Raw genomic sequence first — 25,566 nt, forward strand, 5'->3', positions numbered from 1 at the left:
ACAGAGAGGAGGCTTTGTTGGTGAGAAGGAGACTTCCAGATGGTGTGTTTCATCCTGAGTGCCAGGGTCAAGAACTTCTTGGATCGACTCCACAGCATTCTTAAGTGGGAGTGTGAGCAGCCAGAGGTCGTGGTCCATATCAGTACCAAATCTCAGAGGCAGCATAGGTGACGAGGTCCTGCAAGGTGAGTTCAGGGAGTTAGGTGCTAAGTTGAAGGCCAGGGCCTCCAAGGTTGTGATCTCAGGATTGTTACCCATGCCACATGCTAGTGAGGCCAGAAATAGAAAGATCATACAGTTTAGCACGTGGCTAAGGAGTTGGTGCAGCAGACTGGGCTTCAGATTTTTAAATCATTGGGCTCCTGAACTGGAGAGGAACTAAAATCCAAGCGGGAAGGTTTGCTGGTGCTGCACTGGCGGGGGTTTAAACTAGAGTTGCAGGGGGATGGGATGGGAACTGAAGTACAAGAACAGATAGTGGAGTGGTTGTGGAGAAAAGTCAGGAATCAAAATGGTGGGTCAAATGCTCCTGAGCTGCCTTTATTTCAATGCAAGGAGTATTATAGGAAAGGCAGATGAGCGTAGGGCATGGATCAGCACGTGGAATCATGACATTGTAGCCATTGGTGAGATTTGGTTGCAGGGGGGTTAGAACTGGCAGCTCAGTGTTCTGAGGTTCATTTGTTTTAGATGTGATAGAATGAGAGGGATTAAAGAGAAGGGGTGGCATTACTTGTCAGGAAAATAGTCATGGCAGTCCTCAGAAAGGACAGGCTGGAGAGTTCGCCTATTGAGGCTTTATGGGTAGAATTGGAGAATAAGAGATAATATTATACTCCACCCAACAGTCCATGAGATTTAGAGGAGCATATTTGTAAAGATCACAGACTGTTACAAGAAACAAGGTTATGATAGAAGATAATTTTAACTTTCCACATATTGACTGGGACTCCCATACTGTAAATGGACTGGATGGGAAACAATCTGTCAAAGTTCCTTAATCAGTACGTAGAAATCCCAGCCTAGAGAGTGTGCAATCCTATTTGGGAATAAGACAGGGCAGGTGACAGAAGTTCGTGTAGGGGAACACTTTGTATCTAGTGATCATAATGCCATTAGCTTCAAGGTAGTTATGGAAAAAGATAAATCTGGTCCTTGGGTTGAGATTCTGAATTGAAGAAGGACGAGTTTTGGTGATGTCAGAAAGGACCTGGGAAGTGTGGGTTGGGGCAGGTTGTTTTCTGGCAAAAGTGTGCTTGGTAGGTGGGAGGCTTTCGAAAGGAACCAGATATAGAAGTATTTGGAAAGACAGGGACTGATTAGAGGTAGTCAATATGGCTTTGTTCATGGTGGGTCATGGCTAACCAATTTTACAGGGTTTTTCAGGGAAGTTACTAGGAAAGTTGATGAAGGCAAGGTAGTGGATATTAGCAAGGTTTTTGACAAGGTCCCATTTGGACGGTTTGTCAAGGTTCGATTGCTTGGCATTCAAGATAAGATAGTAAATTAGTTAGACAATGTATTCATGGGAGATGCCAGAGAGTGGTAGTAGACGGTTGCCTCTCTGACTAGAGGCCTGTGACTGGTCCTCAGTCCATTGTTGCTTGTCATCTATATCAGTGATCTGGATGATAATGTGATAAACTGGATCAGCAAATGTAGCTATGACACCAAGATTGGGGGTGCAGTGGACAGTGAGGAAGACTATAAAAGCTTGCAGTGGGATCTGGACCAGCCGCAAAGATAGGCTGAAAAATGGCAGATGGAATTTAATGCAGACAAGTGTGAGGTGTTCCACTTCAGGGAGACAAGCCAGGGTAGGACTAGCACGGAGAACAGTAGGCACAGAGGAGCATGGTAGAACAGAGGAATCTGGGAATACAGGTCCATAATTCCTTTAAAGTGGCATTGCAGGTGGATAGGGTCGTAAAGAAAGCTTTTGGCACATTGACTTTCGTAAATCCAAGTACTGAGTACAGAAGTTGGGATGTTATGTTGAAGTTGTACAAGACGTTGGTGAGGCCTAATTTGGAGTATTGTGTGCAGTTCTGGTCACCTACATACAGGAAAGATGTAAATAACACTGAAAGAGTGCAGAGAAAATTTACAAGGATGTTGCCAGAACTTGAGGACCTGAGTTATAGGGAAAGGTTGAATAGGTTAGGACATTATTCCCTAGAGCACAGAAGATCGAGGGGAGATTTGATGGAGGTACACAAAATTTTGAGGGGTACAGATAGGGTAAAATCAACCAGGCTTTTTTCCACTGAGGTTCAGTGAGACTATAGCGAGAGATCGTGGGTTAAGGGTGAAAGGTAGAATGCTTAAGGCGAACACAAGGAGGAAGTTTTTCCTTTCAGAGGGTGGAACAAGCTGCCAGTGTAAGTGGTGGATGCGATTTCAATTTCAATATGTAAGAGAAATTAGGATAGGTACGTGGATGGAAGGGGTTTTGAAGAGTATGGTCCAGGTGCAGGTCGATGGGACGAGGCAGATTAATGGCTCAGCACAGACTAGTTGGGCTGAGGAACTTCAGGATCTCAGCCTAAAAATATCATCCTACTGAAGTATTCAATGTAGCATTACGGAATGGGGGTGCACTTCCAGGCAAACGTGTCCACAACTCAGGAAGGCTTTAAATGGGATAAGAAAGGAAGATGGCCGGCTATACAAGAAACTAAAAGGCAAGTCAGTCATGAAAGCAGAAGAGAAGGTTTAAACTCCACATTCTCTATGAGACGGCATTTCTATGTGAGATTACGGAAGGTACCAGTCACAAAGATGAGCTTTATTTGTCACACTGAAGCATACAGTGAAATGCATCATTTGTGTCAACAATCTACACAGTCCGAGGATGTGCTGGGGGCAGCCCACAAGTGTCACGTGCTTGCATTGCCAACCTAGCATGTCCACAATTCATTAACCCTAACCCGCGTGTCCTTTGGAAACCAGTGCATCAAAAGAAACCCGTACGTTCACAGAGAGCATACGAGCTGCTTCTGGACAGCAGTGGAAACTGAACCCAGATTACTGGCTCTCTGAAGCACTACACCAACTGCTACGCTACCATGCTGGAATATATTAGGTGGACAGCAAAGAGGAACTTCATTAAACATCTTTTTATGATTTCAGCATTTCCTAACTGATGAAGTATTTATCTGAAATATAGGCACTGTCACAAAGTACGTAAAAACATAAGAAATAGGAGCAGGAGTAGGCCACCTGGCCCGTCGAGCATGCTCTGCCATTCAATAAGATCATGGCTGATCTGGCCATGGACTCGTATCCACCTACCTGCCTTTTCCCCCAACCCTTAGTTCCCCTACTATGCAACAACTTTGTCTTAACCATATCTACCGAGGGAGCCTCCACTGCTTCATTGGGCAGAGAATTCACCACTCTCTGGGAAAAGCCATTCCTCCTCACCTCCATCCTATATCTACTCCCCTCTCCATCCTAAATCTGCTTGATAATGGTTGAACATTGAAAACCAGTGTTCATGTATCTCAAAGTTGCTGGTGAACGCAGCAGGCCAGGCAGCATCTCTAGGAAGGGGTACAGTCGACGTTTCAGCCCGAGACCCTTCTCAGGAAGACCCGTCAGGAAGAGGTCCTGACGAAGGGTCTTGGCCTGAAACGTCGACTGTACCTCTTCCTAGAGATGCTGCCTGGCCTGCTGCACTCACCAGCAACTTTAATGTGTGTTGCTTGAATTTCTAGCATCTTCAGAATTCCTCTTGTTTGCATTCATATATCTTGTTAGTTGATGGATAAAGTTTGGTCCTGGTTCTGGGAAAACTCGTCTTACTTGAAATAGCTGCTACGGGATTTTTAAACTTTTTTTTTGAGAGGGTCGTGGTTTAAGGTCACATTCAAAAAAAAAAGCTAATTCCAACAAAATCAGCACTACCCTAGCATTGTCCTGCTGAATCCCAGTGCCTCAAGGAAAGCATAAAATACAAGTTAAGAACAATAGTAATATCAATAATATGAAGGGCTGTGATTTCCAAGAGCCATAATGTATCTCCGTATTACTAAGGGACAAAGAGAAAGAGTACAAGAGATGTGAACAATTGGATACATAGCCATAAAATACATACCCGAATCAGGATTGCATGTTCCATGATGGTTGCAGGAGCAGGGGACGCAGGGAGTCATTGGACCTCCAAAGGGGATTTCCCGCTTGTAATCAGGGGCACAGAACTCGCAGAACTGTCCGATGTAGCCTTTAGGGCACACACACTCCTCCACCCAGGCAGCACGGGGCGAGAGGCCAGCCACAGCCGTCACCAGGGTGACCTCTCTCAGGTGAACTGTAGCAGAGAGTAGAAAACCCAGAAATACTCAGATGTAGCACAAGAAAGGCAAAGAATTCCTGTCCGGATCTGCGAATCACCCAGTCTCCGGAAATGCAAGAAAACCACTTCATCTTTTGGACTTTGTTGTGCACCAAAGGTGCTGGCTCCACCTGTGCATGCACGCAACTCATGGTCAGTGTGTGAAATCACTTCCAGCTCCATCCTCATTGGCACTGCCCCAATAGAAATAGAAAATGCTGAGAAGCCTTCAGTAAGCCAGGCTGTGCAGAGGAAAACAAAACTGAAGTTTTAGATTAACATTTCACTGACCTGAAACAAAGACACTCTCTCCACGGATTCTCCCTGACCTGCTGAGTGCCTCCTGCATTTTTGTTTTATCTAACAGTTTTCAGCATCTGCATAATTTTACTCTAATCGCTGCCCACAAACATCCATTAAAGATGCATATGTCTAGAACTCCTTACATACACATACAGATGAATCCTCGAGTCATACACGTTTTCCAGGATCACATCCAGAGCCTTTGGCGTTGGGGCAGTAGTGCGCAGAGGGTAATCGGCAGGGAGGTTATCTTTATTTTGAAGGCGTACAGGATATTGCAAAGCCAATGGCCACAAACGCTTCAGGCAATGAGTTGAGGAGGACTCGGAGCTCAGGGCAGAAACATTGGCAACTTGATGGCTGAGGGTGGCTCTCACGACACAGGCTGAACAAGATCCTAGTCCTCCAGCAAATCAGCTGCACTCTCGCGGGAAGTGTTAGATGCACGGGCCTGCATGTGCCGATCGTGCATGCAGCCTGGTACAGCCGTTCCGATCTATTCTTTTACTTTTTTCTTCTTACTTTTAATTTACGTTATTTTTTGTATTTTTTTCTCACGGTAACACGTCGAAGCTGCACCCTCTCTAATATGCTGGTAGAGAGTTTTATTTGGGTTTTCTTTAGCGCTGGAAATGGTTACATCCCGACACGCGGGACAGAAGCAAGGTCGCATTGTGTATTCCACGGACCAGCAAATTCCGGCCGGCTTAACGAACAGAGCGGCAGACACCCCTGCTGAAATCCGGAGGAAAACACACAGAGGATACAGAGGGGGATCACAAAGCCGAGGAAAGAGGACCGGGTCCAGACAACAGAGACTTTTGGAGAAGAGGAGTTCGGTGGGTAATACCGTTCCGCCTGACCAGAAGTGCACCGAGAGCGATAAGCATGAAGGATTGGGGTGCTTACTGATCTGCTTAACAACGGATGGTGCAATCCGGGGCATATTACGATCGAGGAACGTGTTTGCAGACTGGATATTGAACTTTTTACTGTTGGACTTCGGCCACATTCCATCGTGATACAACACTTGGTGGCACGGGAGATTGTTCCTGCCTGTGGCCATCGAACGTGCAGCTCCTCCCGTGGAGGGTCAGACACCCTGAGCCAATAGACTGGTCCTGGACTTATTTTCCATCTGGCATAGTTTTGCATTTTGTTGTTTGACTGTTGGGGGGTTTTGTATTGCTATACTTACGCTCTATTCTTGGTTGGTGTGGCTGTAACGAAAGCAAATTTTCCTTGGGATTAATAAAGTGTATCTATCTATCTATCTATGAACTGGAATGGATCTAGAAAGTTAACAGCTTGACCACCGTGTTTACTGAGACAAGGTCTGTTGGTTCGAGCAGTGGCTTGCACGTCATGTGGCAGATGCAGAATGGAGATAAATTTCTGAAGCAGCCAAACCTGAGAGTCCCACAGAGGTTGCCCAAATTAAGCTCACAAAATCCTTGGACAGACAGTTACAGATGTAAAGACACATCCATTTCATGCACATCAACATCAAAATACACATTTGAAAAGGTTGAACACAGACTGAGTCGGGGGAAGGTCACTTACAGGCAGAAGCTCCCAAGCAACCAAATTTCACCGTGGTGAGATTGGAGAGCATCTGTTGGAACTGGAAGCTGGACAAGGTGGGTGTGTGAATGCTGTCCTCTGCCTCATGGAGTCTACAAGAAGCGGAGAAAAAAATATATATAATGCCTTAAAATTACTAGGCACTCATTGACTAGAAATTCACACAAGCCAACCATGCAGGGAGATTCAAAATCATCCAGAGTTTTCAACTCAGCTCCACTCCCAAGTGTTCTCCATGCTTTGGCAGCACACTGCAAAGATCTATCTCGGCTTGGCTTGGTATCACCTCATCCTACTTTCTGAATGTATCTTTATGTTTTAAATCTATCTTTTCCATCTTGTTCACTATCCACCAGTAAAACATCTTGAGTCAGGCAGCTGCTAATCCTACAGAGATGGTCTGACCAGGTTTTGTCACCAAGCATTCAGTAGTAGGACAAGCAGGAAACCAAAGTCCAAAGAAGCTACCACTGTGTGCTCCACTGAGTCTAAAGAGATGAGGAGATGACACTTGGGGTTGAGGTTGTTTGGAAAGATGGTGAGGTGAGGTCAAATGCACATCCTCTGACCTTTGACTTTCCCACATGGCTGAAGGCGAGCTGCCTAGTACAAGGAGAAAGAAGGCATTTGGGGAACTTGGGGTTGTTCTTCATGGAGAAGAGGAGGTTACAAAAAGCTGTCAAAATAATATGTGGTTTTATAAGAAGAGAAAGTGTTTTCAATGCCAATGAGCTCCATAATTATTAAATAGGAGTGGAACAAGGAGGAACTGAGATTTCACAGTAACTTCCAAAGGCAAAAGAAATAAATACTTGAAAGAAGAGAGGAAAGGACAGGGACAATGACTTGAATTGCATAGGTCTTCAAAAGAATGCTGAGGTAGGATGGACTGTATTATCTCAACTCAGCTATTTTTGCCTATAATTCCATAAACTATATCATCAAAATTATCCTGCTCTGCCACAGATCAAATTCTCAGCAAGTGATTTTGAGAAAATTCCAGTTCCAGCTAACCATTCCAAGTGACCAAAAGATCATAGGGTTAATTTTCCCCCTACAACAACAAGTTGCAGGCCAGCTAATTGGGAAGACAAACTATTCAAAAGGTTGGACAGTGACTCACATGAAGGTGACTTCCCACTGCTGGGCCAACCTTTCCTCCTGCACCTGCGGAGAAAGAGTGACTGATGTGTGGTTTTCGAAACCTTCCAGAATCAGGCTGAAGGACCGCATTTCCTCGTTTTCCAAGTCAAGAATGAAGGTAAGATTCTGGCCATAGCTGAGGAGCTGGTTACCCCGGAACTTTTCTGAAATGAGAAGGGACTATTCAGGTCAGTAATGTGGATTAATGAGATTTGGGTCAAGGACAGCATAGTGCAGGACTCCAATCCTGGAAGCACTTCGCTCACAGGCTGGTACAGCTCTCCCAGGCTCAGCCTATCAGGGACCTTTGGTTAGTCTCCAGCACCACAACCATGACAAAGAGTCAGGATGCTTGGCACTGGTTTTCAGGAGTCAATGTAATAGGGACAAAAATTTCTGTGTTGAAACTCTCTTCAGAATCATATGGAGGGATCTTTAGCATTCATCTCAATTTGAGTCATACCTTTACATTCTGACAAAGTTGGGACTATGGGTAATGTCATCTATAACTGTCCCTGTGAAAGTGATGCAATGCACTGAGGAGAATGGTAAAGGTATTTCACACTCATGTTGTCATGGTGACCTTATAAATGTACCAGGGGTGATTGATAAGTTCGTGACCTAGGTGGAAGGAGTCAATTTTAGAAAACCTAGCACATTTATTTTTCTGATATTTACACACTTAGTCCAGCAGTTATGGAGCGTACTGATCCCTTCCTTGTAGAAGTCGGTGTCTTGGACCTCCAGAAAGTGGTCCACAGCAGGAGTGATTTGATAAGTTCCTGGCCTAAGGTAGACGGAGATGAGTTATTAACTTCAAACTTTCTGCATTTTCACTCAAAGAGTTGAACTGCATGTGCATGTAACAAGAGCTGTATAACTCATCTCCTTCTACCTAAGGCCACGAACTTATCAATCACCCCTCATATATCATAAATATTTTGGGGCATAATAAATAAATCGTGAACACAGAAAATATTGTGATAAAACCTTGGTGTCACATAATCAGGGAGTGGACTACAATTTTCCATTCTCAAATCCTGCATTAAGCTCACCCTTGCGCTCCCTAAACCCCTTCTGGTCCTGCATTTCTCCAATTCTGGCCTCTTGTGTATTCACCCCCGCCCCCCCCACACACACGCACACATTACGACTGCACTGTCAGCAACTGTTCACCAAGCTACCACATAACTGTGAGCTTCGGGATTCCCTTCTCCTGTACTTCATTCCTCTCCACAGATGTGATCAGCTTATGGCCTTTCCACCTAATGAAGTCAAATAACAAAGAAACAAGCCCGTTAACCTGCTAAGTTCACACTGACCACAATGCAGCTATGTACACGAATGATGCACTGATTCCATTTCATTCCCCACCCCCAGATCCTACTAGGGGGCAATTTACAGCAGCCAATTAACCTACCGACATTGTACTTCTTTGGGATGTCGAGGAAATCAGAGCACACGGTCGAATACTCATGTGGTTGCACAGGGAACACTCCACAAAGACAGCACCCAGAGATCAGATTGAACTTAGATCACTGGAGCTGAGAGGCAGCCCCGTGACCTGCACCACTGGGCAGCCCCTATCACCGTCGTAAATGGCTCAGTATCAACCTCGAACCTTACTGCACACCTCCAAAATACTACAGAACATCTTGTTATGTAACAAAAGTGTCATCTAAATGCAAACTCCAATATCACCTTCATGGGGCTGCACGAAAATACACTGCGAGAGAAATCTTGAACACAGAAATAAGCCTAAAGTGAAAAATAATTACTTACTGCTGGATAATGTGGCCTGGCTCCCTGCTCCAAGGGGAGGTACAAAGAGCAATTGCTCTCAAGATTAATGCCCCTGTGCTGTAACAAGGTGTCTCCAATCATCTCAAGAGTCTTGCACTGGACGTACCTGAGCCTTGTTCACGAAGGGACGGAGTATCGCAACAGTATGATTTGCTTCTGACTGTCAATAAGTACAACAGCAGCAGGGGGATTCGCCAGCTGCAGAACGTATATTGAGCAGTGTAAATTCAGGACTTGATTGCTTTCACATGACTTTCTGAGTTCTTACCTGGTGCAATGAAATATTCCCATTTCCCATTCTCGGGAAACAAACTGATCCGATTCTTCTCCCAGGTCAACTGAGATTCCCTGCCATCTGATTTCTGTCCCCTCCATTCAACTGTGTCTACCGAAGCACAGAAACACAATTAGACATCCTATCTGGGCCCATGCGTAATTGCCTTTGACTTGGTGTTCAATGGTTTGGATACTAATTAAACATATTTGAGAGTGAAATGAAAACTGAAAATGCTATAAACACTCAGCAGGTCAGGCAGTATATATGGAAAGGTCTTCCTTGTTAAATGTTCACTTGATTTTAGTTTGCACAGATGCTGCCTGACCTGCTGAGTGCTTCCACTATTTTCTGATTTTTAGCATCTGCAGTTTCTTGATCTTCATTTTCAATGCAGCTCCAAAGTGATAGTCAAATCCTACAGGAGTTACTGTAATTATGACGATTGATAACCCCTTGGCCTCTGAGTTGAAACTCAGATTCAAGACTCACAGTGAAGGCAAATCTATTATGCCTGCTAATACATTTAGCACTGAAGAAACACAAAGCTTTTGGACATGATGCTAAACCAATGTCAGAGAGCAGAAAAAGAGCTGCCAACTTGTTAGAGAACATGTGCCTTGCGTGGAACATGAAAGGTACCTTGGCTGAAGGTTGACACTGCTTGATGCTCTCTGAATTCCAAGGCCGAGGAACAAGCCACTGAGTGTCCATAGCAGAAGCAACTGACGCAGCCATGAGGGTTGTGAGGTTGGAGGTTAAAGGTTCCTGACTTACAACTGAACAAAGCAAAACAAAATCATTACAATTCATCAAAAATCTTTTATCTCAAAGTCAAGTTTCCCCAATGTAAAAAGTCACCACTCACCTTGGTGTAAAGAAAATCAGAATAGTTTAAAAGAAAAGTGATCATTAAAACCCAAATGTTGCAGGCAAACAGACCAGTGGCCATTAACACCAACACCATTGTCTTCCAGCAACACAAACAAAGCCCATGTTCTAACGTCAATCTCAGTGTTGGGTATACTCTCACCCTTGACTGAGGTTGAAAATGTACTGGGTTACAGTTATGATTAACATTGGATGAAGTTGTGTTTACAATTAACTTGGTGCTACGTGTGAAGAAAAAGTGGTGAATTTCATCACTGTTATTTGACTTTACCCGAAAATGGTTCCCAGATAGGGAAGTGCTTGTGTTTCCAGGTCTCACCTTCTACCTTAAGTACCAGAGGGCAGAGTTGTACGTATGTTGATGATATTTGTTTGGTGGACTTTAAATACAAGCCACGTTCTTTCATACAAATGCACAAGATCGTACTAAGCTCCAGAGAGTTGTAAAATTAGTCATCTCCATCATAGGCACCAACCTCCATAATATCTGGGACCATTTTCAAGTGGTGTTGCCTCAAAAAGGTAGCATCCATCATTAAGGGCCCCCACCACCCAGGATATGCCCTCTTCTCATTGGTAGCATCAGGAAGGACCATTCAGGAACAGCTTCTTCCCCTCTGCCATCTGATTTCTGAATGGACTTTGAACCCATGAACACTACCTCACTACTTTTTTATTTCTATTGTTTTGCACTACTTGTTGAGTTTAACTATTATATATATTTTTTCTGTTATTCACAGTCTTTTTTCTCTATTAGTAGGTATTGCATTGTACCGCTACCACAAAGTTAACTAATTTGGTGACATGCTGGTGATAGTAAACCTGGTTCTGATTTGCTTCAGTGAGCATACAGACAATAACTTTGAACATGTGTGTACACAAACACTGTCAGAATACTGCAGCTCAATAATCTCAGTTCTGGAGCGGAGGCAATGGAAGGTGAAAAGTTTCCCAGCTGTCTTGCAGATTGACCTGTACACCAGCACAGCCTTTGGCTGTAGGAGGAATAGAGTGTACAAAAATCTGGACCTTAAACTTTACATAAAGTTCATAGTCAGAATCAGATTTATTATCATGTGAAAGTTGTTGTTTTGCAGCAGCAGGGTACTGCAAAGACATAAAAAATCTATAAATTACAGAAATAAACAGCGCAAGAAAATAATGGGGTAGTGTCCGTGGGTTCATGTACTATTCAGAAATCTAATGGCAGATGGAAAGAAGCTCTTCCTGATTCATTGAGTGAGAATCTTCAGTGTTCTACACCTCCTCCTTGGTGGTAGTAACACAAAGAGAGTATTAAGGACTGGAAGGGTCTCCTGTGATGGATTCCACTTCCCTGAGGCACTGTATCCTGAAGATGTCCTTGATGGTGGGGAGGATTGTGTCTGTGATGGAGCTGGCTGACGCTATAATTCTCCATACCCACTTATGATCATGTTCATCGGAACCTCCACACCAAGTTGTGATGTAACCAGTTAGAAAGTTCTCCACCATTTATCTACAGAAATTGTTAAGTGTCTTCAGTGACACCTCCTCAAAGTCCAAAGAAAGTATAGGTGCTGGCGTGCCTTCTTCATGGTTGCATCAATGTGTTGGGCACAGGATAGATCCCAAGAACTTGAAGCTCACCCTTTCCACCACCAAGCTCTCAATGAGGACTGGAGTGTGTTTTCCAGAACTTCCCCTTCCTAGTCTACTAGTCAGCAGTGACGTTAGGTGGTCTAACATTTGGACTACCCTACAGCAGATATTGCAAAGCACCGGAGAGATCCACTAACCCATTCTCAAGTCCACAGGTATGGTAACCAAACCAACGTAGCTCCTCTTATCCAGCCAGCATCCCCAGCATCAATCAGCCAACTCCAATGGACAGTCCATAGCATTCATGTGGCCAATAGACTTCCCAAAACAGACACTCAGGTTCTGTCATGGCAAGAAATTACCCAGTGGACAGAGGAAGAGATTCAAGGACACTCTCAAAGCTTCTTTGCAAAACATTCCTACTGACTCTTGGGAATCCCTGGTCTGTGGCTGTTCACAATGGAACATTCAGAAAGATACTAAGACCCTCGAGTCCATGGAAGTCCAGCTAAGTGGAAGAAGGAGTAATAGCATTCACCGTCCAGCTTCCCACTCCTGCCCACCCAAGGCAGTGTCATTAGCCACCTTCCCATCACTACCCCCAGAACTGGAACCTCAAAGTCAGCCCCAATTTCCAGCGACCTCAGGGAAAAATGTATGGAGTGGTAGTCCTGTTGCTCATTGTATGTACTGCACTCTTTAAAACATCATGTAAATGAGATACTCTAACTCAAAACCAGTGCAACAAATGATATAATAGATTAGCTTTCGAATAGATATAACTGGTGATAAAAGAACGAGATGCTCTTCACTCCTCCCCAAATTCCATGGGATGCAATGAATCTTCACATGAGATCCACCAAGAACACGGAGAACAAATACAGAAAAAAATCTCAAAGCTATTCTAACAGAATGAACACAGCTCCACAAAACAAAATACTCTATTGTCATTAAGCAGAACGACCTTTTAAGGAGGCCTTACAACAGTCAGACTGACCTATGGCACAGGGCTCCCTCCACATTCTCTTTGCAGGTACAATCTCCACTGGAGGGATTGCAGTCACCGATACTGCCGTCAGGGTGGCACGCACATTGTCTGAAAGGAAGCAAGTTTTTATTGATTCTTACAATCCATCAGCCCATTGATTGTTATCACAAACACCACAACAAGAGATCATTGTTTTCTCCTCCGAAATATTCCCCAGCATTTTTCCCTCACATTATTGTGGAACAAAACACCATTGGGTGCAGAACAGGACAGCCCAACGCACAGGATCTAGTTTTAAAAGACAACAATAGCCTTAAGCTGCAAAGGGAAACAATGGGGATGGAGGTGTGATTCAAAGGGGTTTGATTGGCTTCAGGTTGCACTCCAGAAGTGGAAAGCAGGGAAAGTGTTATACATAGGCTGTATCATTGACAGTGGTAGGAATGGCTGTACGCTGAAGAACTGAAGCCAAAGGGGAATGGAAGTGGCTCTGTTCTGTACCCTTGATGGCAGTGAGGCATTCCTGGTAAGAGCCTATGGTGTAGGCTTCAGACTACATAAGTGCTGACGGGAGGCTGTAACGGGCTGGGCTGATCAGACCCAAAAGACCCAAACCAATTCAAGTGTCCAGGAAATATAGTAATAAGCATAAAAGCACAACAAGGTAACTTACGCCTAACTTATTAACATAAAGCTGAAAGCACAAATAAACCACACTGAATGCAAGATTTCAGGACTCACAATCCTTAGTCTCCACTTGATTGTTGGTGTCATCAGGGGAGCCCAGTGCAAAATTGCAACTGTCACTCCACTCCTTAAGGAATGAGGAAGACAAAATAAAGGAAATTATAGGCCAGTTAGCCTAACGCCAGTGGATGGGAAAGTGTTGGAGTCCATTATTAAGGGCGAGGTTTCAGGGTACTTGAAGACTAATGATAAAATAAGTCAAAGTCAGCATGGTTTCTTGCCTGACAAATCTGCTAGAGTTCTTCGAGGAAGCAACAAGCAGGGTGGACAAAGGAGAAGTAGTGGATGTCATTCACTTAGATTATCAGAAGCCATTTGATAAAGTGCCACACATGAAGCTGCTTATCCAGATAACATCCTGTGGTGTTACAGGAAAATATACTGGTATGGATAGTGGAATAGCTGGCAGGCAGGAGACAGTGAGTGGGAATAAAAGGAGCCTTTTCTGGTTGGCTGCCAGTGACTAGCAATGTTCCTCAGGGGTCAGTATTGGGACCGCTACTTTTCACATTGTTTGTCAATGATTTAGATAGTGGAATTGATGGCTTTGTGCCAAATATTTGCAGATGATACAAAGATAGGTGGAGGGATGGGTAGTGCTGAGGAAGCAATGTGATTGCAGCAGAACTTAGACAAATTGGAAGAATGGGCAAAAAAGTGGCAGATGAAATAGTGTTGGGAAATGTACAATAATGCATTTTGGTAAAAGGAATAATAGTGCAGACTATTATCTAAATGGGGAGAAAATTCAAACATTGGAAGTGCAGTAGGAGTCCTCGTGTAAGACTGCCAGAAGGTTAATTCACAGGTTGAGCCTCTGGTAAAGATGGCAAATGCAATGTTGACATTTATTTTAAGAGGAACAGAATATAAAAACAAAGAGATGATGCTGAGCCTTTATAAGACACTAGTCAGGCTGCATTTGGAGTATTGTCAACAGTTTTGGGCCCCTTATCTCAGAACGGATGTGTTATCATTGAAGAGAATCCAGAGGAGGTTCACGAGGATGATTCGGCAATGAAGGGGTTAACATATGAGGAGCGTTTGGCAGCTTTGGGTCTGTACTCACTGGAATTTAGAAGAATGCATGGGGATCTCATTGAAACTTGCTTAATGTTGAAAGGGCTAGGTAGGAATGCTCTGCCACAGACTGCGGTGGAGGCCGAGTCCATGGGTATATTTAAAGCAGAAGTTGATAGATTTCTGATTGGTTGAGGCATTAAGGGATATGGTGAGAGGGCAGGTGTGTGGGGTTGAATTGAATCTGGGATCAGCCGTGACGAAATGGCCTAATTCTGCTCCAATGTCTTATAGTGAAACATTGGACATTGAAAAAACCCTGTGTTTAATTTAATACACCACTACATATCCCACCCCTTTGAATGTCTGAACAAGCCAAAGGTGCACAGAACTCTACTGCTTAAAATGAAGGATAAACATTAATATCCCTTGGATGATTGAAAATTAATATTATCATGATTATTAAAATATGAAAAACCTATATAGATAACCTCAACATTCATATTAAAATAATTGTCCTCATCCTTAAGGGGCGTTAACGACATCGTGTTGACAACTAAAACCGAATGAGTAAGATTTACGAACTCCACATCTTGATCAGGGTTGCACCAGTCAGATTATAACCAATTTGGCACTTTACTTCTTCCACTGTAAAAGGTTATATTTGGCCATTCACTCCAGGTTTACAACATTTTTTCACATCTGTCCACCCCCAATTAGAGTAATTACGAGAAAATCTGCAGATGCTGGAAATCCAAAGCAACACACACACACACACACACACACAAACAAAACGGTGGAGGAACTCAGCAGGTCAGGCAGCGTCGACGGAAGTGAATAAACAGTCGACGTTTCGGACAGAGACCCTTCATCAGGACTGGTTAGTATCTATCAGATAACGTACATTCTTCACGAAACAATTATATCATCTTCACAAATCACAAGCGGCTTGTCGGGCCTCAGCAGAAGTCCAACATCCAACAAAACACAAGGACAAGAATTAAAGCAGAACAAGGTAGCATTCCAGTGGGAGCCTTTTAAGTGAGATGGTTAGACATGTTTTCATTCCCGGAGTCAATGTACCCTTATCCACGTACACAGGATCGATAGGTTTGTCCTTGTACCGCCGCCCAGTATGTATTTGCTTGCCAGTCGGCGATAATCTCACCCTCCAATGGAGAGGAAGACGATTATATCATAAACCACTACCCCCCGCCACCCCTTTGCTGAACTAAATCGGCTTTTTATCAGCCAAATCCGCTGTGGCATCAGGAACAAAAGGAACAGATTGTTCTGTCATTAACAAAAAGCGAGTCGAATCACAAGCAAGAGAAAATCTGCAGATGCTGGAAATCAAAGTAATACCCACAAAAAGCTGGAGGAACTCAGCAGTCAGGCCGCATCTATGATCAAGAGTAAAGAGTCGGCGTTTCGGGCCGAGCGCCTTCACCATCAGAAACAGCCCCACACTTGTACCCTGGAACCCGGAAAGTGCGAATCATTATCGGATTGAATTTCAAAGGAATCGCCGCATGCAGAAACAAGATGTTCTAATCGCCAAAGGGCACCATCCTGATTAGCTTTAACAGTAGGGATCGACATCACAAAACCAGACTAAGTGTCTAGCATAGTGAGCGTGTACTGGAATCGCTTCGGTGAAGGAAGGGAGAGGACCAACATAATCTAATTTCAAAATCTGAGCAGGAACACGCCCACGCCGAGCATTTCCCTACTGGCTAGAACCGTGGGAAGGAATAATCACCGCTGCTTAGTCCTCTGTACCCCCAAATGACCAGAAGATTCACGGGCCCACCGAGCAAGTGGCGATAACTGTATTAGAGGTTGGGGCTAGACGTCACCGTGTCAGCACACGTGGTTTGTCGGCAATGTTGTTAAATCTTGTCATCGGCGAATCATCTTTCAAACGGGCGCCGTCATGGTAAACAGTAATAGTAACATGCAATGATCAGTTCCAAATTTCCCTCCATAACTCCGCTCCCTCCCCATAAGGGATGTTCCATAACAGTATATGGCTCTTGGATCCATCGGGGTAACCAGAGATCAAGTCCATGATAGACAGACCAAGAATCGGTATAAGCAACACACATGATGTGTATTGCTTGAATTTCCAGCATCTGCAGAATTCCTGTTGTTTAAGAATCGGTATAAGCTTCTTTCGGTTTTTTTTACACGAAACTATAAAAGTTTATTTACATCACAAGTACACAAGGTATAGACATTCCGTATTTACAAGGCAGTGAGTACACTCAGATTAAAATAAATTACACACACACACACACACACAAAATGCTGGTGAACGCAGCAGGCCAGGCAGCATCTCTAGGAAGAGGTACAGTCGACGTTTCGGGCCGAGACCCTTCGCCAGGACTAACTTTAAGAAGAGATAGTAAGAGATTTGAAAGAAAATAAAGTTGAGAGAAAATATAAAGTTACTTCAGTCTATAATAGACAATCAATAGCCCGGGGGCGGGGGAGGCACCGCTCCCGGAAGTCCCCCAGAGTGCCCATTGGAACCGCATGCTCCCTCTCCAAGGACAGCCGGGCACGAATGTATCCTTGGAAAGGGGGCAGGCAGTCGGCCCGGACAGTGTCCTCCGCCTAGAGTAGACCCGTGAGTGGTCATCTTGGCCAGGACCAGAACCAAGCCCACCAGGAGATCCTCCTCTTCCGAACTGGGTGCCCGTAGATGAGGAGTGCAGGACTAAAGCGCAGCCAAACACCTTCCACCCCAGGACCTAAATGAACAGAGGAAGCGCGACAGTCTGTACCGCTACAAGCTCTGCTATTGACTCGACCCATCAGAGCCTTCCTCGTCCAGAACTTGTTGGGTGAGAGGGTTTGGGGCAGCAGCCCTTTCGACAGCAATGACAATTCTTCCACATCGGTGAACCAGGCGAGCTGTCGCAGAGCAGGCGAGACTTCGACAGGAGTCACTTCAGGCTTCGGGAACTCAGCCGCCAGTTCATGTGTTTCACAAATTCCGTCCGGTCCCTTTGATGCTCATTCAGAAACATACTGCTTCCAGCTGGCGACTGAACCGTGTTGTGCACGCCCTAGCACACCATACTTGGGTGTGTCGGAGAGTACCCATCCCTTAATAGGAAGGTTAGGGCGGTGGAGATGAGAGAAATCCCCCCCCCCCGCGCTGTGTTTCTGTCTCTACTGAAGCCCAGTAGCAGGCAAGAAGTTGTTTCCCAGACGCCGTGTATCTGGTGGCAGTTTCAGGAACCTTCGGGACCGGAAACCCAGAGGCATAATCTTTGCACCACACTTCAGACAGCCACGCCACCTTTAACAAAAACTCGCAGTTCAAAAGGAAGGCCTTATCGATGATGAGACGTGGGTCAGGCCGTGGCGACGGCCTCCTTTGGGAAGGACTTTTGGTGACTGTTGCTCGGGGCCCAATACAAAACTAAATTTCTTTCTGGTCATAGCGCAGGGCCACAGTCAGTAGGTGGCGCCGCCGGTATCCCAAAAGGCCAACAAAGCTTCGGGCTCCTTATTTTGTCGTAAGGGGAGCTACGCCTAGGATTTTATTTCTGACTTTATCGGGAATTATCATATCACCCTTAGTCCACTGTATTCCCAGAAAACCAATAGTCGTAGCTGGGCCCTGTACTTTACTGGGGTTAATTTCCCATCCCCTCGATCGCATGTGATCAATCAAAATATTAAGGGCTTCAGAAACCTCGTCTTCAGAGGATCCCCGCGAGAGCACATCATCTGTATAGTGATTCATTGTAATACTTGGGGAATAGGACACATCCACGCAAATTCCGCGACGCCACACTGTGGCTAGTAGTTGGACGCTAGCCATATCCCCTGTGGAAATCATGTCAAAGTGTATTTATTGCAGACCCTTCCGTGTAAATACAAACTGATCTTGGGACCGCTCGGCTATAGGGTTGGAGAATAAGGCATTCGGCAAGTCAATAACTGTCAGTCCCACAAGAAAGGTCCTCAATCAGGGTCACAACATCTGAAACAGCTGTGGCCAGCGGACTGGTCATGCGCCATGAACCATCGGGTTTTCCCACTGGCCAAACAGGGCTATTATAAAGGGACGAAGAACCCACAGGTCTGAAAGGGACTCGACTGTCTCATCGATTTCCTTATGCCCTCCCGGGGTACGATTTTGTTTGGCAATTACTATTTGCTTTGGCAAGGGTATAAAGGCATGTTTCCTTTTTGCCTTTCCAACCAGAATAGACATCCTCCTAATACCAAAAGCAAACTTGCCAAAGGGTGCCATGATAGAAGTCCCGTTAACAAAAAAAAAATCCCAAAATGTTTTCAGGTGCCTGGGAGATGAGCTCGGGGACAGACGAGGAGCACTCTCGCCCATAGTGAAATGGCCTTTTGTTCACCTGCCGGTGATACTAAATCTGATTCTGAATACACTCTCGCTTCCCTGCAGATAATAGATCCAATTCCCCTGCCATAAGGCAACCTCGGCCTCGGTGTCCACCAGGGTGATTCGCCGCTGTCTTCCTGCCGTGTGACCAACAAAGGGGAACAGGTACATATGGCCTCAGGTCTCCCTCCGGGACGCTGGAAGTATGGGTTGCTATAGCAATAGCGGCAGACCCGGAGCCATGGCCATAACCCACAGACAGCGGCCTGAATAACCCGCCCAGGGTCCAATTAGTCAAGTCCGGATATAATCGGGGAACGTCCTGCTTTTTGGGATTAACGTACAGTCCAGATGTAGGGGGGCCGGAAGGGCGGCCGGTCCCTTTGGGCCTGCGCGTACAACCCACCTGGGTCACAATGCTCACGGTGTAACACATAAAGAACATCAACAGGTACACTCTCAAATGTTTTCCCTTAGCAGGGACAGAAACCATTTCCTTCCTCCTAAAATGGGACTTTGATGCGAGCTGCTGGGGCACAGCCGCCGGCTGCTTTGGGGCATTCCTACCCCCATTCGTCATGCGTTCGGAATACCCTCTGCTGCTGCTGGGGTTTAAAAGCAGCCTTAGCCTGCACCCGTTCCAGATCTCCGTCTGACCCTTCAAGTTGAGCCAAGTAGACTGCTAGTCTCTGCACAAGACCCTCTGATGGCGCTAACGGAGCCAGAAAGGCTCTTCTCCACCGTGATGGTCCCATTCCATCAATCGGGTGCGCCGACCAAGGGAGAAGGTGACATTCTCAGGGCCGATGGAAGTATTATTACTGTTTTATAAATGCCAGATAATGGTGCCATTTCACGAAAACTGTATGACCACTGGCCACACGGAGCGTACAGCTCCTTCAGCCAAGACCAGTGGGGTCCGTCGTTAGTGAATCTCCAACTGACTCAAATTAACTCACATCAGACGGGCAAGTATTCCCCTGGCCGCTGGCTCTGCCTTTGGGCTAAATTCAGTGACGGTGCAGTTAAGAACAGTGGTCTCAGCGGTGATGGAGACAGCTGCCGGAGCTTGATTTTGTTCATCAGCATTCCGGCGTTCCTCTTGATCTTTTACAAGTCCGAGGCGGCGGGCGCGTCTCGATTCCATTGCTCTCGTCCCCATCTTCACACCGGGTATCCCCATCCCAGGCATCTGGGCCCCGATCCTCCCGCAGGACCACAGATCGGACCCGTCGCTTTTGCACTATGTCAGCCAATCTACACGCCACGGCAAATTGTTTAACTTTAGTGCGCCCAGCGCGTTCTTGCGCCGCGCTGGCGGTTTCCTTCAAAATAGTGCTCTGAGAACTCACAAAGTCCAGCTCACGTTGAAACCATGATTTTCCCCCCAGTCAGCCCAGCTTTCTCAGCATCTGACTGTCGCAACGCAGTCATAAAAATCCACCCTACTTCTCAGGACACTTCTAGAATGAAACGGCGCCCGCAGCGCAAGGCCGCGCCACACGAGGCGGGGAGTCCCTCTCGGAGGGAAAGGCGATATGCTGAAGGCATTGTGATATTGCACAGGGAAGCTTAACATCAGATAATTCAGCAAGTGGGCCTTCTCCCAACACCCGGGAGGACCACATTCACACACAGCATTAGCCAAAACTTTCAGACTTGTCCGTCCATCCGGGGACCGAATAAGTCTCGGCTGCGGCGTCGCTCGACTTGCTTGGGCACCACCAGATTTTCCTGGACCCTGCTCGCAACGCCAAAGTGTAATGGGCGGGGTTGATCAGAAACGAAAAAGAAACCGTGTTTCTTGCGGCAGAAATAGGGGTGACCAAAAGGGGAAATCTCAGAAAGAGAGGGTGTTCGATGGCTGGGGGCTGAACAACGGAGGGCAGAAGTTGCAGCGCAGGTGTGGCATGACACCTGGGCGCTGAACCACTGACAGTAAAAATGGTGAAGTTTGCAAGGTTGGCGGGCCCTCTCGGCATATCGTCTTTGAGGGCACTGGTGGGTGGGGTGGATTACAGAAATACAAACCGACAGCCCAAGGAAAAGGCACAAGTTGAAACAGCCCGACCAGCAATGGCCTCGAAAATTCCAACAAAAGTTCGGACCTGTTGACCAAGAACAGCCAATGACAATCTGCAGTCACGTCAGAAGACGTTTATACTGGGCTGCGAACCCAGAATTACAATGGATATGAGGCCTGCAATTAGAAATGAGTTAAGGATTTTACCGCCCTTACCTGTGGGATGAATTGGGCTCAGAACCAAGCTGGAGCACGATGGAATACTGTGACCTACAGCTGAGCATCTGGGATCTCTGACTTTATCAACAGAGGCAGAAAGGAGGTTATCCTAAACAGATACCTCTCAGATCTCTGCTGGAGTTCTGGATGGTACACTCTCACAGGTACAGAAGGCATGTAGAGAAGCAGGAGTTGATCTTACAGCAAGAAAGTTGAGTCAAAGTTTAAATAAGGCATTCAGGATGATATGTAAAATCAGATAGAAGAGTTGGTAATTTGGGGACACGTTGTAAAGAAATTTCAGTAAAGAGTAGCTTGTGATAATCTGGAACCTACTGCCTGAAAATAAAATGGAAATAGAACAGTAACGCTTGCTACAGGAGTACTTTCAGAGTGAGGGGCATTGCTTGGAAGAGAGGCACAGGGAAGGAGGGCAGAGGTGGGCGAGGACGAAGGCTCAGCACAGGCACAACATGCTGAACTGTGTGGACAGGGATCCCCAATTCCGAGATCACAACGTTCCTCCCACAGCCACGTTACCTGCATCCTCCCTCGGACAGCGAGTGAAAACCCGGCAGGCACTGGTCACATTTCCTTCCCATGACGGTTGCTTTGCAGGTGCAGTTCCCATTCTGGTCACACTGCAAACTCAGTGACCCTGTTGGCACGAGGAGAAAACCCTTCAAAATGTGAGCTACCTTAACCACTGCTGCAGTGCCAGTCAAAGTCAGGTCAAATGCTGAATACCTCAGAAACCTTTTCCCCAAAACACAAGGGAAAAGAGGGACCTCAACAAAGGAGACATACTTCACCGTGACAATTCTTCATTCGTCCCCCAACACACCTCACAGAGACACATCATATCCAACCAAACCCCCTGAGTGTGAGACTTCACAACCAGACCCCACTCTCCCTCAGTGTGACACTCCACATCCCCCACTCCTCCTCAGTGTGACACTCCACATCTCCCAATCCCCCTCAGTGTGACACTCCACATCCCCCCACTCCCCCTCAGTGTGACACTCCACATCCCCCACTCCCCTTCAGTGTGAAACTCCACATCCCCCACTCCTCCTCAGTGTGACACTCCACATCCCTCACTCCCCACATTGTGACACTCCGCATCCCTCACTCCCCCTCAGTGTGACACTCCACATCCTCCACTCCCCGTCAGTGTGACACTCCACATCCCCTCACTCCCCTTCAGTGTGACACTCCACATCCCTCACTCCTCCTCAGTGCGACACTCCACATCTCTCCACTCCCCCTCAGTGTGACACTCCACATCCCTCACTCCCCACATTGTGACACTCCGCATCCCTCACTCCCCCTCAGTGTGACACTCCACATCCTCCACTCCCTCAGTGTGACACTCCACAACCACAGTCCCCCTCAGTGTGACACTGCACTTCCCCCCACTCCCCCTGAGTGTGACACTCCACATCCCTCCACTCCCCCTCAGTGTGACACTCCACATCCCCCCACTCCCCCTCAGTGTGACACTCCACATCCTCCACTCCCTCAGTGTGACACTCCACAACCCCAGTCCCCCTCAGTGTGACACTGCACATCCCCCCACTCCCCCTGAGTGTGACACTCCACATCCCCCCACTCCCCCTCAGTGTGACACTCCACATCCTCCACTCCCTCAGTGTGACACTCCACAACCCCAGTCCCCCTCAGTGTGACACTGCACATCCCCCCACTCCCCCTGAGTGTGATACTCCACATCCCTCCACTCCCCCACAGCGTGACACTCCACATCCCTCCACTCCTCCTCAGTGTGACACTCCACAACCCCCCACTCCCCTCCGTGTGACACTGCACATCCCTCACTCCCCCTCAGTGTGACACTCCAATCCTCCACTCCCCCTCAGTGTGACACTCCACATCCCCCCACTCCAACTCAGTGTGACACTCCACATCCCTCACTACCCCTCAGTGTGAGACTCCACATCCCCCCACTCCCCCTCAGTGTGACACTCCACATCCCTCACTCCCCCTCAGTGTGACACTCCACATCCCCCACTCCCCCTCAGTGTGACACTCCACATCCCTCACTCCCCCTCAGTGTGACACTCCACATCCTCCACTCCCCCTCAGTGTGACACTCCACATCCCCCCACTCCCCCTCAGTATGACCCTCCACATCCCCCCACTCCCCCTCAGTGTGACACTCCAAATCCCTCCACTCCTCCTCAGTGTGACACTCCACAACCCCCCACTCCCCTCCGTGTGACACTCCACATCCCTCACTCCCCCTCAGTGTGACACTCCACATCCTCCACTCCCCCTCAGTGTGACACTCCACATCCCTCACTCCCCCTCAGTGTGACACTCCACATCCTCCACTCCCCCTCAGTGTGACACTCCAAATCCCTCACTCCCCCTCAGTGTGACACTCCACATCCCCCACTCCCCCTCAGTGTGACACTCCACATCCCCCACTCCCCCTCAGTGTGACACTCCGCATCCCTCACTCCCCCTCAGTGTGACACTCCACATCCTCCACTCCCTCAGTGTGACACTCCACAACCCCACTCCCCCTCAGTGTGACACTGCACATCCCCCCACTCCCCCTGAGTGTGACACGCCACATCCCTCCACTCCCCCTCAGTGTGACACTCCACATCCTCCACTCCCCCTCAGTGTGCCACTCCAAATCCCTCACTCCCCCTCAGTGTGACACTCCACGTCCTCCACTCCCCCTCAGTGTGACACTCCACAATCCCCCACTCCCCCTCAGTGTGACACTCCACATCCCCCACTCCCCCTCAGTGTGACACTCCGCATCCCTCACTCCCCCTCAGTGTGACACTCCACATCCTCCACTCCCCCTCAGTGTGACACTCCACAACCCCAGTCCCCCTCAGTGTGACACTGCACCTCCCCCCACTCCCCCTGAGTGTGACACTCCACATCCCTCCACTCCCCCACAGCATGACACTCCACTCCTCCACTCCTCCTCAGTGTGACACTCCACAACCCCCCACTCCCCTCCGTGTGACACTGCACATCCCTCACTCCCCCTCAGTCTGACACTCCACATCCCCCACTCCCCCTCAGTGTGACACTCCACATCCCCCGCTCCCCCTCAGTGTGACACTCCACATCCCTCACTCCCCCTCAGTGTGACACTCCACAATCCCCCACTCCCCCTCAGTGTGACATTCCACATCCCTCACTCCTCCTCAGTGTGACACTCTACGTCCTCCACTCCCTCAGTGTGACACTCCACAACCCCAGTCCCCCTCAGTGTGACACTCCACATCCCCCACTCCCCCTCAATGTGACACTCCACATCCCTCCACTCCCCCTCAGTGTGACACTCCACATCCCTCACTCCCCTCAGTGTGACACTCCACATCCCTCCACTTCCCCTCTGTGTGATACTCCACATCCCTCACTCCCCAGTGTGACACTCCGCATCCCTCACTCCCCCTCAGTGTGACACTCCACATCCTCCACTCCCTCAGTGTGACATTCCACAACCTCCCCACTCCCCCTCAGTGTGACACTCCACATCCCCACTCCCCCTCAGTGTGAGACTCCACATCCCCCCACTCCCCTCCGTGACACTCCACATCCCTCACTCCCCGTCAATGTCACACTCCACATCCCCCACTCCCCCTCAGTGTGAGACTCCACATCCCCCCACTCCCCTCCGTGACACTCCACATCCCCTCACTCCCCCTCAGTGTGACACTCCACATCCTCCACTCCCTCAGTGTGACACTCCACAACCACAGTCCCCCTCAGTGTGACACTGCACATCCCCCCACTCCCCGAGTGTGACACTCCACATCCCGCCACTCCCCCTCAGTATGACCCTCCACATCCCCCCACTCCCCCTCAGTGTGACACTCCAAATCCCTCCACTCCTCCTCAGTGTGACACTCCACAACGCCCCACTCCCCTCCGTGTGACACTCCTCATCCCTCACTCCCCCTCAGTGTGCCACTCCAAATCCCTCACTCCCCCTCAGTGTGACACTCCACGTCCTCCACTCCCTCTCAGTGTGACACTCCACAATCCCCCACTCCCCCTCAGTGTGACACTCCACATCCCCCACTCCCCCTCAGTGTGACACTCCGCATCCCTCACTCCCCCTCAGTGTGACACTCCACATCCTCCACTCCCCCTCAGTGTGACACTCCACAACCCCAGTCCCCCTCAGTGTGACACTGCACATCCCCCCACTCCCCCTGAGTGTGACACTCCACATCCCTCCACTCCCCCACAGCATGACACTCCACTCCTCCACTCCTCCTCAGTGTGA

General features: G+C 47.7%; 1 protein-coding gene across 1 annotated transcript in view; it reads right to left on the reverse strand.

Moving 5' to 3' along the window:
* LOC140186272 (laminin subunit gamma-3-like) overlaps positions 1–25,566 on the reverse strand; it is a 140,288-nt gene that overhangs the window by 41,780 nt on the left and 72,942 nt on the right. The window contains exons 6-12 of the mRNA XM_072240329.1: positions 21,828–21,945; positions 12,913–13,011; positions 10,086–10,222; positions 9,438–9,554; positions 7,347–7,530; positions 6,203–6,315; positions 4,100–4,312 (exon numbers count right to left, since the gene is read on the reverse strand). Coding sequence (XP_072096430.1) covers positions 4,100–4,312; positions 6,203–6,315; positions 7,347–7,530; positions 9,438–9,554; positions 10,086–10,222; positions 12,913–13,011; positions 21,828–21,945 — 981 coding nt within the window. The remainder of the gene's footprint in view (positions 1–4,099; positions 4,313–6,202; positions 6,316–7,346; positions 7,531–9,437; positions 9,555–10,085; positions 10,223–12,912; positions 13,012–21,827; positions 21,946–25,566) is intronic.

This window comes from Mobula birostris, chromosome 22 (genome assembly GCF_030028105.1).
Source record: "Mobula birostris isolate sMobBir1 chromosome 22, sMobBir1.hap1, whole genome shotgun sequence".
Taxonomy (NCBI): Eukaryota; Metazoa; Chordata; class Chondrichthyes; order Myliobatiformes; family Myliobatidae; genus Mobula; species Mobula birostris.